Source organism: Prosopis cineraria, unplaced genomic scaffold (genome assembly GCF_029017545.1).
Source record: "Prosopis cineraria cultivar Desert tree isolate PC_DT_omini unplaced genomic scaffold, ASM2901754v1 PC11, whole genome shotgun sequence".
Taxonomy (NCBI): Eukaryota; Viridiplantae; Streptophyta; class Magnoliopsida; order Fabales; family Fabaceae; genus Prosopis; species Prosopis cineraria.
The window spans coordinates 9318784-9335770 of NW_026555342.1; the positions used below are offsets into that span (position 1 = coordinate 9318784).

Consider the following 16987-nt stretch of genomic DNA (forward strand, 5'->3'; position numbering starts at 1 on the left):
AGGAATATGAGTATTCTTATTTTAATGTCTCCTTGATTTATTTATTTTGTGTAATAGAGTAAATATTGCTAATTAGGATGTGTTTTGCATATACTTGCACTACGTGATTGTTATTGACATTGTGATATATTTTAAGCCTTAGAATATTGTATGTGAATTGTTAAAATATATATATGGCCAAAATACTAGTGCAAGTATAATTTTCATTGGATTATAATTGTGAATGTTGATTTTGAAATGCAATGCTAAAACCTTCCATTTCTATTTTTGGTATTAAAGGGGTTGAGGGATGAAAATTTGATATAGTGGTATACATATGCTTGTGGTGTATTATATAGATAATCTCAAGTCTAATGAATCTGGTTCGGGTGTTAGAAATGGGAATTGGCACATGTATGAGGTTTTGGAACACCTTTTAGTTGTGAAAGTTATGAAACGTTGTCAAAATGTATTTGGGTGTCTAACTTTCTTATATAACTTAATTTGAAAGTAAAACTCATGCCATTAGTTAGTTTATAGAAAGAGTTTTTTGTAGACACCAAGATCATCTCATTCGAATGGAGAAATAGGACACGTCAAAAATTGCCCAGAAATTGTTGTCATGTGACAACAAAGTTTCTGTCATAAAACGCATAACACGTCACTGTGTATGGTGCTTGCTATAAGGTCACCCTTACTAGTCCACCATTAACTCCAAAATCAAGGTAATCATGGGACTAACCTGATTGAATCACCAACTTTATAAAATTTATATAAATGGAATCTTAAGCTTTTTAAACTTAACATGCTTAAAACAAACCATTGCATAAACAAAAATAAGAGGAAAACATATATACAAAAGCATGGACATCATACAAAATAAGATAACATCAAATTGGAATTAAAAGAGCAATAGTTGATTCTACCATAATACGCTGCAGTATAAAATTTTATGCTGCGACATAAAATGCAGAAGCCTATGATAGCTTTTTGTTGTTATGGTAGATTTTTTGATCGAACTTCTAATACTCCTTAAATCTTCGTCCGATATCAAATTGAGGTAATTTAGGTGTCTACAGAAAGATTTCTCCAAGCTCTAACTAATGAAACTATTTCACATTCAAATTATTTCTCAATCAAAAGCTGGATACCAAAATACAAAATTACCCATTTATGTTTTCAAAACATAACAAGAGTGTCCAAAATCACAACCAAGTGCTATAAACTCACAACCACCCCTAAACTACACTCAATAAACTTAACAAAACCTGTATAACAAATCACAATATTCTAATAACACGTACAACACATTTTTAAGGCTCAACTCCTAATTTCATAAAACATAAAGGGGAGAAAATTGTTGTACAAATAATCCACATTCATCAATAACAATTCAAAATACACTTTATACTACTTGCACAAGTATTTTGACCCTATATAAGATTTTACAACTATAATTCACTAACTCAAGGTACAAAATACATAAGTTATACATAATAATAATGCAAGTAGCTCAAAATAATCATATGATTCCTAGTTGACAAATTAACAATATTAATACACGTAAACAACACAATAAGGCATACAAGTAGAATTTACTCTACAATTCTAAACCTTAGCATGTTTTCCTCGATGTAGATCTAATGAGCTAGGCCTTAAAAATATTGAAGAATGAGGGGTAAGTACAATCACTCAGTAATCAAATTTCACCTAATCTATACAGTTGCATATTAATTAAAAATAAATGCAATTGACAATAGCGCACACATATTTTTTTTCACATATATAACAAACATAGCCACGGGCATAACAAGAACAACCATACAACTAGGTATTAAACACATATAATTATGTATTTACCAATTATGCACAATACGAGGTTGCAAAACTAACAATCATACACCCCTAACGCATGTCGGATCATAATAATAACAACTATGTGGTCAGATCTAAATTGATGATTAATGCCAACCTTATACTCTCCTATTACCACCAACATAAAACCAATAACTATTAAGTGGCTACATTCATAACACAAACTAACCCAGCTTTTCATTTATGAGGAGCTATCGAATTAAGGTGAACTCACTCACTTATGTACCGGGGTTTCTCTAATACTAACAATCATGAGGTATCGTACCTCTAAGCTAGCCTCTTCATAAAGTGGTGGAGACTAGTTAGGTTCGAGTCTCTTATAAAATAAGTAGGACAGTCTCGAATTAAACATGAGATAAAGGCTACTTCTAGATTCCAACTAGGATGCCAAGGCAAGCTTTTGATTCCAACGATAAGTCGCCAGTACCATATAGGTTTACTAATCTACTCCTCTCCCTAAAAAAACTCCTGCCAATGATCATGCTATGTACAACTTACATATATTATGCAATTTAGTCAACAATTCATCTCATATGAATTCACAAATCCTCACTCACATACTCATTACATTCCACATGTCAATTACCACATTTTCATCAATTTTCACAATGACATGCCATCAAACATAAGCATTAATCTCATATATGCATCATATATAGGGTTTTTCATTTTTCCAAAATGATTTCACACATGTAAAACATGCATATTATTTACAACCATTCAACAGAACTTTCAAAAATGCTAAATTTGCATCAAAGAGTTCAAAATATCAATCATGCTTTTAAAACAACAATTTCAATCAATAAATAATTAATATCTAACTATACAAATTAGGTTTCCCTTGATTACCTCAAACCTTTGAGAGGTTAAATGTTTACCCTTTAATAAAAGTTCTTCACAAGCTATAACAAAGCTTGAATGGTGTACAAGATAATTAATTTATAATTAATCATACTAATCATCATTAATATCATCATAAGTACTCTTCCAACTTCCATAAATCAACACTTTAATTACCCAAAATTTTAATCTCTTGTACTTAAGCATGACCATTAGGTTTATTAATTCTTATTAACTCCATTTAGCTTCTATTAAGTTAAATAATCACTAATATAACACCTAACAATCTAATGGGTTCAGCCCTATAGCCTTAAATTCGAAAATCATTAACTCTCAACCTTAAATCTTACTTTCAAAAAGTATAGAGGGAAGAAGAAGAGATAAAAAAGGCATACCTAGGTCAAATCAAGCTTCAAGCACCTTCAACATACCCAAAAGTTTATGCCCTTGTAGAGAAAATCCTTTAAAATAAAGGATTAATAAGCATTTTAGATCTTAAACTATTACTCGAATATCATCCTTGACTTTAAACTCTTAAAATATGCAAAAATCTCCTCAATTTTTAAATTTCAAGTGCCTGAAACTCTACTGTTAAGTTGGAGAAAACAATCATTATTTTTAAGGGTCAAGATGAATGCCACATCATTATGCAACTGGGCCGCATAATTACAAAAATGATGGTTGTTTTCCCTAATTTAATTGTGAGGTTTCATGTTCTCAAAATTTAGAAGTTAGGAAGAGTTTTTGTACATTTCATAATTCAACTATTATAGACTGATATAGTTGAAATTCTTTATTTGGATGAGAATAGGTGGTTGACTTGCTTCTAATTACATTTTCTCTTTGAAGTTCTCTTCTCTCTCTTTCAAGTGACAACACTTTCATTCACTATTTTCTACAACTAGCCACAATCATGTATGTTGCACGGGTTGGTCAATTTAAAAGACACAAATTTAAGTAATAATAGTATAGTTCAGATAATTATAACTATAATATGTAGCACTTGGTCAGTAAGGAAATGAAGCATTGCTTGATAAAAATTATTGTATCTAGCAAAAAATATTTAATAAGAATGTCATTCGTCACTACATAGGCAATTGAAAAACAAATCTCACAATAAAAAATCATGCATTTATAGCTTAGAGCTTTTAGAAGATCTCATGGAAGACCATATTAGAAGCGGTCACTTTGGGTTGTTTATCAATGTCATGAATTAGTATTCTCAACCTATCTATGCTTCTAACTCTAGAAATTGCAACATAGAGTTGGCCATGTGTGAAAACTAGTTTTGGAAGATAAAGACCAATGTTGTATAGTGACTGGCCTTGACTTTTGTTTATTGTCATTGCAAAAGAAAGAATGATTAGAAATTATCTTCTTTGCATGCGGAAGGGCCATATACTGTTTGAAGGATTTATATCACTTTGTGCATAAGAACCTTTTGATTCGAATAAGAACCATTTAGTGTCACTGCTTTAATTACACATTTGCCAAGCTATGTGATCTGCAATCTTGTACTATTACATAATCTTGAAGCTTGGTCAACATACCTAAAAAGCATTACAAGTGCAACAATTTTTTGTGTAAGCTTATGTGAAGGTAAACCATAACTATTTAATCGTGTTAAGAAACTAAATTGTATAAAGATCCCAAATGAGTCATTGTCTTGTGATGATTTGCAAATAGAGTCACAATTAAGATATTCTACTAGTTCCCTAGGTAAGATTCCACACATGAAATTATTTATTGAGTAAACACACTCAATAGTTGATGCAAGGATAGCCATGTCATTAAAGTATGTCAGTGTTGTATATATTATCCCATAAGTCTGGATATGTAGATGAGATAATGATAGCCAAAGGATCCTTATATGAAGTAATCAATAACTCTAATGGAATTTCAATATCTATAATGCCATCACTTGATTCTCCAACCTTGCCATCTCTCACTTCTAGTAGCCATTATGATAATTTCTCCTTTTTTTCATGACTGGAGGAGGATGAAGATGAGTTCAACCGTATGTTCTTTGTCAACTTGTATATTTTGCACTAACTCCACAAGTATGAAGAACTAATGGATGCATTGACTATATTGACATTATCTTGTGCCATATGAGTTTGCACGTGATAGGCCGGCATGTTGGGGCACGTGTATTTCAAATTCTTTAATGTGGCCACTATTTTTAATTGACTAGTAGTCTGGTGCTCCCTCCGGTGCCCTGCATTAAGCACCTTCTAAAGGTATAATCTAATTTATTTTATAAGTTATTAATTGATATAATTATTTTATTTTAAATTAAAATATTTAAACTACATTTGAAAAATAAGAGAAAAAATAAAAAATTAATATTATATTATATTATTTATTTATTTATTTTTTATTTTAAAGTTATATTTAAAATTTAACTTACTTTTATTCATTATATTTTTATTATATTAATATTAATAAAATTAATAAAAATTATTTATAAATAACATCAGAAAGAATACTAGGAAGGGCTTTCCTAAATTTATCAATAAACTTGTCGATGTTAAAAATGGCATTCCTATCTATCTACTCCACCGTCCCTTCCCGTCCCGACAGCCTACCACGTGTCATTTCCTCTTTAATTTCTTAACATTCTTACGCATGCTGCTTTAGCTTAGCTCATGATCTCCAGTTTTTCATGCTAAACTGATAATGTATAATGTAAAACATCGACCTTGCATGTTTTAAAAGGATAAGCATCACAATTCAGTTCACTTGTGAACTAAATCATCTTAATTGAGTTATCCTCAATTTCTGATGTTTTAATTTAATTAAATTTATCACTAATTAATTAATAATATTGCATTACTCAAATAAATTTCAATATTTTCCAGCCTGAAAATAAATTGCAATTTTTTTCCTCAACTTAAATTGATTAGTAGAAAGTCGACATGCAAAGTTGTTTCTTTTTATCTGTAATTGGTGTAAACTTTTTATGGGTGTGTTTGGATTTCAATTAGAAAAAATTAATTATAGAAAAAATTGATTATTAGAACATGATGATGTTTGGATAAATTTTTAGAAATTAATTTTGATAAATTGAATATGTTTGGATGATTTTTTGAAAATTAATTTTGAATGTGCAAATAAATGATATAGAGAAAAGAAGCCAAATGGAGTTTTGCAAATGAAAGAAATTTCAGCTTCTCTAAAATGGAGTTTACCAAACCAAATGAAGTTTTATAAAATGAGGGTGTTTGAATAAACTTTTACAAAATCATGATTTTAATTCCAGAATTGATTCTCAATGGGTATCCAAACAGGCTCTATATCATTACTAGATTTTGTTTCTTTTTATCTGTAATTGGTGTAAACTTTCTATATCATTACTAGATTTTTTTTCTTTCTTTTTTACATTATGAGTCTTAAGCCTCTACACAATACAACTATTTTAAAGAACTATTTATTTATTTTTTGGCCATGAAGGAAAAAAAAAACTTTAAGATTGTGTTTGGTTTGCCAAGAAGGATGAAAATAGAATGAATTAAAAAAAATTTAAATAAAAAATAAACTAAATAACTCTTATCGTATTGTAAGTATGATAAACTCCAATGTTATACACTATAAATGTAAAATTATCACAACTTTAAAAAATCTCATGAATTATGACTTCTAATGTTATAAATTATTTTATCTCTCATGAATATATGGTTCACCCATCCCTCTTCATATTTTGATCATTTTATTTTTATATTTATTTTTTTAATTTATTTCACTTTAGTAATCAAATGAGACCTAATTAATAGAAAGTTCACCTATAAAAGTAATTTGAATATAAAAACTTTTTAGAAAAACACTACTTTTGGTTCTTGCTCTGTATTTGAACTTTGATATAAATTCCTACACTTTATTTTTGGTATTTCAGGTCCCTAAACTTTCTTTCATCTATAACATTATTAGTCCCTACATTTTCATAAGGATGTTGACGTGGTGTAAACAGTGTTAATAATAGAAACATATTAATTAATATCGTTAATTTTATACTTATGTGTCAAACTGATATTGATATAAAATTTTTTAATAAGAAAAATTAAAAAAAATTACATAAGATGAAATAAAAAGCCCAACCTAAGCTTTTTAAATGATAAGCAAAATGTGCAAATTCCATGCAAGTTTTTTTTTTTAAATCTTATTAAAATTTTCATATTAATATAAGTTTGACATGTAAACACAAAATTAATATTCTTAATTGACATATGATTATTATTAACACTATTTGTATCACATCAATGTCACTCTAAAAATTTAAAAACTAATATTGCAAACGAAAAAAAGTGTAAAAATTTGAAACATTAAAAATAAAAAGCATAGACCTATATCAAAACTTGAGTGAATTATGAGAATAAAAAATAGTATTTTCTCAAAGTTTTTTGATGGAAATGAATATGGCAAGCTTTGAATTTGCATGCTTAAAATTGTTCATAGATGTGGATTTCTTTGCTGTAGAGACTGAAAAATCAATTACATAGTTTATAGCGCATGATTCTCTATGGATATACAAATTGAAGTTATATATTAAAAGTATAGTAGCTGAGAAATATTAAACTTTGCCAGAGACAGACACCCGATTTATTTAAGCATGCAAAGTCAGGCAAGGAAGGAGAAGATATTTGCGATTAGGATAAGGACGATTTTGCAAGTAACCAGCGAAGCCCGTGCAATGGACGGAGGTCTTAATTTTCTTTTAAATAAATGAATAAAATGATTTAAAAAATAGGAAACAAATTTTGAGGGTTTAACGTGGCTGAGAAAAAAATCTTAGTTAATACTTAATATACATTGCGATTCGGCGTCAACTTAGTATCATACAGACAGAAAATAATAAGCGTTGGCCACCAAAAAAAAAAAAAGACAGAAAATAATTAGCGTGTCCGTGCTTTTAATACGATGTCCCTGTGAAAGTGCATTTTCTCTCTGTTGTGGATAAGATCTCAAGAATATTGGTGCAAACCGAGTCCTCTATCCCAATTAGAATCGATCCGGATCTTCTACAACTTCTCTGTGCCTCAAAAAATTACAGCAAACTGCAAAACTGAGAGAAGAATCCATATACCATGTTGTCTGAAGATTTGAGTATTTGGATTTTCCTCATGTTTTGATGTAAGTGACGATTTCAAAATGAAAGAAGAATAGTCCATAGACTTGTGTTAGTGACTGTTAGATTAGGTTCTTCTGGTAGCAGCGATTCTGGTTACGAGCCAAAAGATTATTTTTGTTCTATTGGAGGAATCAAAAACGGAACTAGCTGTAAGATCAATATTCGAATCATTTGGCACCTTCAAAACCCAAGATTTTTCTTGGTGAGTTTGTTTTGCTGTTAAATTATTATTTGTGGCTTCGAATTCTCGCGATTCGTCGTTTTGTCCGCTCCTTTGACGCTGGGTCTCTGTCGTGTATTGCGACAAGTTTGTCATAGTCTGTATTTCAATCTTTCCTATTCACAATTCCACCGCAAATCTAACCTTTTCTTCAGTGACGATTATCCTGCTCTCTGGCTCTTCGAATTCCCTTCTTTTTTTCTTTTGATTGTTTCAATTACCTTGTTGGGAAATTGGTTAATTGACCTTAGTATGGTACACTTTTCTGTTTATTTGAAAATTGGTCAAAATCTGGAGAGCACTTTCTCCAAGTTCAGCCTTTGATACCAGAAGACTTTTCTACTGGGTTCCCTCTTTTGTTTGTTCGTTTCTTTTTTGGGTTCTTTAATCACTTTTCTTTTGGCTCTGAAAATTATTTCTTTTTTTACTTCTTTTTTTTTTCTGTGGTTTTGGCCTCCTGATTCTAAAACCATAGCTTTTGATGTTTATCTTATCTTATTGAGCTGAGGTTCTTGCCTCTTCTCTATCTTTGGATAGCTATGAGCTTTGCATAATTTCTAATTTGTTGATGTATCATTAATTTTTTCACTAGCAGTTGCATCCATGATCTCAAGTTGGCAGAATTATTTCCTATATCTCTATTGACGTTGGATTTCAGACTTTCCCCTTTCTGTTGACAATAATCTATAAATGTTTGCTTGGAACTGGCCAGATTTCACATCACTGATATTGCTACCCGTTTTATGATTCAAGATCATTTCCGTGGATTGATGTTGGCACAAGTTTTAGTGGAATTGAAATGTAAGAATCTCATCGAGGAGGAGAATTAACGTTGCCGGATGATGGAGGATTATCACAAGGCTAATGGAAATGGAGCAACTGATAATGGACACATTGTTGCTAGACACTCTTATCAACCATCCATGAAGGGCTCATTACCTTGGCTTGACATAAGAGTATTCTATGTAAGAGTTTGCAAATGTGAACTTGATGATACTACTCCTGAGGTTCTTACACTGAACCACATTCCTTTGAATCCTGATACTCTTCTTGAAGTTAACGGTGTACGAACTAGTATATATTCCGATGGGGTTTCAACGCTTCTCAGAAGAGACAGAGTGGATAGAAAATCAGAAGAAGTGACATTTGTGAGCACTGATAGATTAAGGACGACTGGTAGTGTGAAGTATGAGGTGTTTGATAATGATGTCCTTCTGCTTTCTGGGGTTTTAGAACTATGTAATGATAGCAAGGGTCTTGAAAGGGATTCAAGTTTGGATGGAAAAAAGTGGATCATGAACTGTGAATCAGATTTAACTCCAGGCGCTAGCTTCTTCAAGGGGAAGCAATTCATGTTGCCTGATTCAGCTTCACCTACAATTGAGGTCTACATTGCTGGGTCCTTCTTGGGGATTCCAATTATATTAACAAAGACACTGATGCTAAGTTCTAAGAAAAAAATCATGAGGAAGGGAGTGTTGGATGCGATTCCGGAGCATGAAGCTGATGTAAACCAGAAACATGTTCCCTCAAGTCTCGCTTTGCATTTGCAGGTAACTAATGCTAATTGATTCTTCAACTTCATTTCTGTTATGATGTTGACGTGTTCCTTATATTTAGCTTTGTTGATCCATTAGCCAAGTTGACATAGTGGCCGTTTTTCCTTGAGTGATATGGTTTGTATTGCCTTGCTTTGGCTTTTGTTATTCAATCATTTGAAATTTTTGAATGATGATCTGCATTCACAAGAATTAAAAAATGCTATCAATGAACATCAGAACTTAGGATAGTTGAAAAGGGAACTTGATGAAACCATGGTGTATTTAGACACCACGCTTGTGTATTTGAGGATTACTTTTGGGTGTGCTTGTACAAACTCAGTCTATAGATTCACCGGTCATTGTTTGCCATACTTGATTTTTTTTTTTTGGGTGTTTCTTTGAAGTAGTTACATTGCGTTTAGGCTTTGTAGGACAGCTAAAGGGCGTTTCTCTCTCTCATGAACCCTTGGATCATGAGTTAACTTTACTTCCCCCTTGAGCACTTTCAGTTCATTACTTGGCTTCTCTATAACTAGGAAATTTTCTTCCATCCCCACAGCACATACAATTTACTGGCTAAAGCACATAAGCAAAGCCAATCTGGACGGTTCGGTGTTTTTGCTAGGCGCACACAGAAACTGCTCCTCTAATTAGGGTAGCAAATCAGATCCATGACCGATAATCCGTCCAATCCACAAAAAAGTATAAATATATAGGGAAATTTTGAAAAAGATCATTGATGTTTTAACAAGAGGAAGAGCACATATGCTTGAATATGAGATGCCAATTGTACAGGGCCCAGATTATTTGCGGCAGAAACCAGAAGAAGAGGATTACAACGGACTGTACACAAGAAGAGGATGTCAAGAGGAGGTGGAAGACGGAGAACTTTCATGGTTCAATGCTGGTGTGAGGGTTGGTGTAGGTATTGGCCTCAGTGTGTGCCTTGGTATTGGCATTGGAGTTGGACTGCTCATTAAAACTTACCAAGGAACCACTCGCCACTTTAGAAGACGCCTTTTGTAAATGACTCTCTTTTGTTTCAGCTCTTCTTTTTTGGCCCTTTCCACAGCAAACACAATAATGGTTTTCAAAATAATTGTTTTGTTTTTCTTGTTTTGCTTGTATTAGATATATATACAGTGTATCTTCACCTCCATCTCCATCCAGGCGATACGATATGTTCTTGATACATGCCTCTCTTGTATTCAATCTCTGGGTGACGTTTGTTGTGAATGTCTTAATTTTTTTGAGTGCTTGAAGGTCTGTTCATCGAAAATTCGAGTATGATATGTATGGAAGATTTTGGACACTTTTGGACTTTCATGCCTTTATAAATTGTTGGCAAAGTTATGATTGTCACGCATCCAATATCACCATTGGGTTTAACATGCTTAATCAGATAAAATTTGAGGCGATGGGTATTTTTGTTTCGATTTTGGCGGTGAATAATGATAATCTATCAATCTTCAATGAAGTGATAAAGATATAACAGTGGGAACTTCAACTATCCAATGGTTGGGGTAAGCTTGAGAGAGATGCGGGGGAGGGCCTTATGTTTATCTTGTAGTCGAAAATAATATAAAAAATTTAAAATATCTCAACCTTAATTATTAGGACATGGAACTCGAGGACTGATCTTATACTAAATGAAAAGAAAAATAAGAGAATCATGGAGAATTTTTTAAAAAAAATATGTAAATGATAATTAAGTATTGTGACGTATAATAATTCTTCTTAAGTTTTCGGACACTTTCTGATTTTTTTTTTTTTGTGAAATGAATATCACTGTATTGCTCCCAACATAAAATAAAAAAGATAACTGGTTTGATTACTCATTTTCGTATGAATCTCCAACTTTTGATCAATTTTTGCTCTCCTCGCTTGTGCTACCTCGGGAAACAGCGTCGTCGTTGTCTCGCCGTGGCTCTTTGTCCTCAGGAAGCTTTTCACTCGCCCACGGAATTGTGGGTAGGGTGAGTTTTATTTTTTTTCTCAGTAAGTTTGCAATTGATTTTCTCTAGAATCCTTGATTTTCTCAAGCTGGGCCATGTTTATTTACTCGCTAATTCCTCTAAATTTTGAAATTCGATCGAGCTTCCTTTCATTCCTAATTTGGTTGCCGAAAAAATGCCTGCAAAATATTGACATGTGGATATTCTCCACAATCGTTCTTTCCTATTCCTGATACATGATGTGGTTAAGATTAAGAATGTATCATTGTAGTTAGTCAAAGCGAAAGCAATTTGTTCAATCTCCTCTAATAAACAAAAATTTGCAAAGCAAAACTTGTTATTTGTTATGCAATTTTAGTTACTTTCTTATACAAAATAGTCATTGACTTTTAGTAGTTTAACTTAATTAATAAAAAAATTTGAACAGAGGAACTTGTCATTTTTTATTCAGTTCTAGTCAAATATATATATATATATATATATATATTGGACTTTAATGATTAAAACATTTGCAAGAGAAAACTTGTAATCTGCTACTCCATTTTAATCATTTTTAAAAGAAAAATAGTCACTAGTATGCAGTTGTTAGGCTTAAGTGACTAAAATTTGCAAAAGAGAACTTGTAATTTGCTATTAATATCAAAGATGCAATAAATATCAAGTTTCTATTCTTACAATTAGCCAATCCAATTTTTAGGCTTTAAACAGTGTGATGCACATAAGTGCCATTTTAGACTTTGAACATGTGCACAATACAAGATGCAATATCTAGGACATTAACCCCAACTAACAATGGTAGTTAAAGCCAAACAATTTGATTAAGAATGGTACTAAAGGAAGAAAGGATCAAACTTGACTATTAGAAAATTTCAAAGATTAATTTTAGAACACTTTAAAAAAATTGGATCCTAAAAAAATTACTTAAGTATGGAAACAAGTATTTAAGCCCTTTAAAATCAGAGTACAATTAACTACAAAAGCATAGGAATTCGTTTAACAAGTCAAACAGGGTAAATTTCATTTTTGCAAAACTAGACTAATCCATTGCAGCTAAAGAGTATGTTCACCATGGCTTGCAACACAGAAGCCACTTGCGGCTAAACATACTATATGTTGTGGCCAACTCGTGAAGCACCATCCGCCATGGCCGATGTGGCTTTCCGTTATGGCTAACAAGTCATGATAGCAATGGGTATGACAAGTCCCAAATTCCAAATTTTAGAACATCTAACTTCTCGCTTTGACCTTTGATTAAAATGATCCAAACATTCACATGTAGACAATAGAACAAACTATTTAAAGTATAATCATATATGTTTCAATTTAACTTAAAAATTGAAAAAAATTTATTGTTTAGGAATAAAACAAAAACAAGCCTAAACAAGCCACTTAATCCATTTTTTCAAGAATTATTAGAACCAAACTTTAAAGCCAAGTTTCTTGAAAAAAGCCATTTTTTTTTAAAGCTCGAGTCTTTAAAAAAACAAGCTTAAACAAGTGATATGTCAAGCCCAACCACTAGTCTTGATTCTAACTATGATATCACCTTTTATAAATAGGGAGTGATTGTCTAGAAATAGGAAGAAAGAACAAACAGGCAAACTGTGTTCGCAACTTGATAGCCGTACACCCATCCGGAAAACAGTCAGATCAGACCATTACCAAAGTAGTGAGGAGCATACAAGAGCAGACTCAAAGATAATGTCAAAGGGGCCAGCAGCTAACCTACATGATTGTTAGTTTATATCTACACATATATATACACGCGCCATACGCTGTTAAAACACCTCCCAATCACTCGGTATCCAAATGCACAACACTTTATCAGAAGGCAGGCAACAAAGACGCATGGTAGCAGCCACTCATTCACCAGGGTTATCAGCATAGTCTGGTTTCACAGGTTGGGCTGCACGCCGGAACCAGGTATTGAATGCTGTGACCAGGTGAGGACAATCTTCGACATTTCGGGTTGAGAAGCTGAGACACTTCGGCAACAATTCTTGAGCATCTGACATAGGAAGTGTGGAGATAATTCTCAAGAACGTTTCCTCGAGCTCCAGATACAATGCTTTGTAGGGTGACATTGGTGAAACACTGTCTTTGCATACAACCAGAACAGGAAGCCAGCCTTCCACAAGCTTCCTTCTCACCTAAACACAACATGAAGATGCAGCCATTAGCATTCTAATGCATTCACAACTGCAAAGTTCTAGTCACTTCCACGTCTACATTAAATGCGAACTAGTATTATTGTTCAAGACTTAGGCTGTTAGGCACATGAACGTGCAGTAGAGTTAAAATGGACAAAACACGATAGCATACGTCAGAATGCTGCTGTGAAAAGAGAAACAAGGATTCACAATCTGCCTCAAATGCAAGGGAACTATGTGCTAATGCAAGTCTTAGTCCATGATAATATGTAGTTCGTTTAACTCCGCAGCTAAACCGGATCACAGATACTTCCTTGAGCCTGTATTTTTTTTTCCCCCCTCAAAGATGCAGAAGACATCCTTTTTGTGAAGGTTGGGGTATAAAGCAACCCCTGATCTTCATATCTAACACAAGCATTCATCATCACTCATATTGACCCAACTCAGCTTTTAGGTGATCAATAACATAATGTGACAACTAACAAATGATACAAACTCAATGTGAGTATGTGACTCAACTAAGTTGTACTGCTTCTATCACAACTCAGCTAGTTATGCTGAATTGCCTCTAATTCCTAAACAAAGAACAAAAATCAGAGACAATACCGACACAAATACAGTCTCAAACTGATTCACAAATCACAGAAAATCAGACTCTCAAAATATATGGCTAATGAACAACATAAAATATACGCACAGTAAGGACACCAAGCTATAATATCTAGAGAAGCCTACTTGATTTGCGTTTCTGACTTATCATTCGTTTGAATTTGATGCATCAAACACAACACTCCATTTTCAGGAGTAAACCTAAGCATATTGAGGGCGATAAATTATTGCTTTACTCAACAAGTTCAACAGTCCAAGAGTTAAGGCATTTCTTCTTTCACCTCTCTTCAAAAAAAAAAAAAAAAAAAAAAACAGAGAGAGACAAGGCATTTCAATTATACATAAATAAAACTTAATATCCGAATGAGTAGCTGATATTTTAAAAGAATCCTTAAACCTTAATATACCTAACTAAATGCATGTAGATGAGACCCACTGCCAAAGAAGAATCTGAGGACCATTCACTTAACCATTAGATATTTGAGAAAAGAAAAGGAACAGAGCCATAGAGATAGCTAGACCAAAAGAACACCTTTAGAGAATATCTAAGCAATAAGATTGGCAACTTCATATCAGTACCAGTGGGCAGTGGCCCATGGCTGCATTCCATAAGCCCCAACAGGTTCACATATAGGAGCAACGAAGAAACTCCATACTTTATATAGACACAACCTTGAATGAAAACAATGACCCGAATGCAGATAAATTCCTCGCAAGTAGAAAGTACGTTAGGAATTTAATCAGCACATAATATAAAACATTTTGTCTCAAAATCATGCTATGCAACGTTCTGAGTAGAAGGATTAAAACTGAGAATGAAAAAGCTTCAAGGCAGAGAATCATTTACCTGTCTAGCAGCCAAAATAGCGCCCGCAGAGACAGCCTTCGCTAACCTGTAAGTGCACCGAAGCAAAACCGCAGGAAGACCCGGGACAATATTCCTCCAGGCATCATCCCGGAACGCCCTCTGTAAATCAGCTGTGAACGCCGCTTGCTCACTCCACTCTATAACGGCTGCATCAGCCACCCTCAGCTCGATCATTCTGTCCAGCAACCACTGCAAATGCCTCCCACGCGTCATCGCTTCGTGTAAATTCGATCTCTGTAACGCCTCTGTTTCGTTATGCCCCCCTCTAAAATCGGGACTGGAATACTCCTCCAAGCACTCCTTCGCTGTCTGCAAGGACGCGTTGAACGCCTTTTCCAGCACTCTCTTGGCTGATTCCCTCGAAGAGAAATCCCGCAGAATCTTGGCCACAAACGCCTTGACAAATGCCGTGTTCTGATAATTGTGAATAGCAGAGGAAATCAAACCTTCAAGCATCACTTCGCAAGAATCTTCCCTCGCAGGAGAAACCCTAGCAAGAAGCTCTTTTGACTCTTCCTCACGAAGGAAAGGGATCAAATTCAACACTCTCCTCTCTTCCTCTTCGGACCAAGGCACTGCTTCCAGGAAAGTAACGCACGAACGAACGCATTCCTCGAATAGCAATTCTAGGGCAACTGGAAGAAGATCAAGAGCAGTCGACGCACTATCGATGGTATTAGCAAAATCATCAGTGTAAAGCAATTCCAGCACCGTCAGATGAGACTGAATGGCACCCGAAGCAAGTGGGACACCAAGATTAAGCTTCAACAAACCATCAGATTCTTGAGGACGAGACTGGCCACTCCATCGATCCGATAGAATAACCGAGAAGTATTTAGCGCGGCGAAGAATGTCAGAGTGAAGGTACACGTGGAGGTCGGAGGTAGACACGGCGGGGTCGACGGAGCCAGAATCGGAGGAAAATGAAGATCCAAGCGGAGAGGCGCTATCGACGAAAAGGCGGAGGATGACGTCGGCGGTGGAAGAGTCATTGAAAAAGGGGGTGGTGGCGCTACTGTCGCCAATGCAGGGAGAACGACAGGTACGAGGTTTTTGGAAAACTACACAGAGGGATTCATCAGAGAAGGAACCGTCAATGACGGCACAGCTGGAAGTACTTTTTCGAGTGGGGATGGCGCGAAGCCTCTTCTTTGTGCCGCCGGTGATCATTTGGGAGAGGGAAGTAGACGAAAATCAACGAGAAACGAATTGAAGATAAAGTCAATTACAGAGTTTTAGTTGTAGGGTAACGGCCTGAGGAATTGGCTGGAATTGGAAAGATGAACGAACAATTCTCGTTGATGGATTTTGTGGCCTTCTCCGTGAAATTCAACGCAGGAACGCCCAGAATTCCAGATTGTGATTTTTAACGTGGACTACTCTTCTATGCAGAATCCCACCCTCCAAACTTAGTATTCCGATTTTTTTTTTTTGGATGAAACCTTTTTTTATGAGTATAAAACCTCGTTTTGATTTTTTTTTTTTAATCATCGTGAATTACATAGCTCATTTTTTTGAAACTTTGTAAAATATATTTAAATATTTAAATGAGTGCTGGGTTAAACCGTAACTCATTTACTGAGAAAATGGGCCCGGTGATGAATCTGGATCAGTCCAAAGTAGTTGTCAAGTAACAAGGGAGAATGATAAAAAAATTAATTAATTTAAATTAAGTTTTAAGTGTTGAATTTTAAAAATTTTTAACTCAATTTTTTAATTTTATAAATATATCATAATGAATTTTTTATTTATTTTTTAAATTTTAATATAATTAAAAAATAAAAAAATATTTTTCATATTGAAATTTAAAATATAAGTTATAAAT

At 33.8% G+C, this 16987-nt stretch overlaps 2 protein-coding genes across 8 annotated transcripts; one reads left to right on the forward strand and one right to left on the reverse strand.

Annotated features, from left to right (window-relative positions):
• The first annotated feature begins 7602 nt into the window (after window positions 1-7602).
• Window positions 7603-10892, forward strand: LOC129286619 (uncharacterized protein At1g01500-like). Of its 7 annotated transcripts, none has more exons than XM_054922579.1 (3): window positions 7603-8021; window positions 8752-9592; window positions 10140-10369. In XM_054922579.1, the coding sequence occupies exons 2-3, from the start codon at window positions 8879-8881 to the stop codon at window positions 10158-10160; spliced, it is 735 nt and encodes a 244-aa protein (XP_054778554.1). In that variant the 5' UTR covers window positions 7603-8021; window positions 8752-8878; the 3' UTR covers window positions 10161-10369. The 7 variants fall into 7 exon arrangements, with proteins under 7 accessions (XP_054778554.1, XP_054778549.1, XP_054778548.1 ...); XM_054922574.1 differs by lacking the exon at window positions 10140-10369 and adding an exon at window positions 10376-10892 and having other exon boundaries at window positions 7616-8021; window positions 8635-9592; XM_054922573.1 differs by lacking the exon at window positions 10140-10369 and adding an exon at window positions 10376-10892 and having other exon boundaries at window positions 7616-8021.
• Window positions 10893-13059: 2167 nt separating this feature from the next.
• On the reverse strand, window positions 13060-16579 carry LOC129284842 (BTB/POZ domain-containing protein At1g63850-like). The gene is made up of 2 exons (XM_054920333.1): window positions 15142-16579; window positions 13060-13685 (listed from the first exon to the last, which is right to left on the reverse strand). The coding sequence occupies exons 1-2, from the start codon at window positions 16330-16332 to the stop codon at window positions 13398-13400; spliced, it is 1479 nt and encodes a 492-aa protein (XP_054776308.1). The 5' UTR covers window positions 16333-16579; the 3' UTR covers window positions 13060-13397.
• Between the last annotated feature and the right edge of the window lie 408 nt (window positions 16580-16987).

Coding starts and splice junctions, on each gene's coding strand:
- LOC129284842 (XM_054920333.1), bottom strand. CDS start 16,332: ATGATCACCGGCGGCACAAAGAAGAGGCTTCGCGCCATCCCCACTCGA. Junction 13,686..15,141: donor CTATTTTGGCTGCTAGACAG/GTAAATGATTCT, acceptor TGTTGTGTTTAG/GTGAGAAGGAAGCTTGTGGA.
- LOC129286619 (XM_054922574.1), top strand. CDS start 8,879: ATGATGGAGGATTATCACAAGGCTAATGGAAATGGAGCAACTGATAAT. Junction 9,593..10,375: donor GTCTCGCTTTGCATTTGCAG/GTAACTAATGCT, acceptor CCAATTGTACAG/GGCCCAGATTATTTGCGGCA.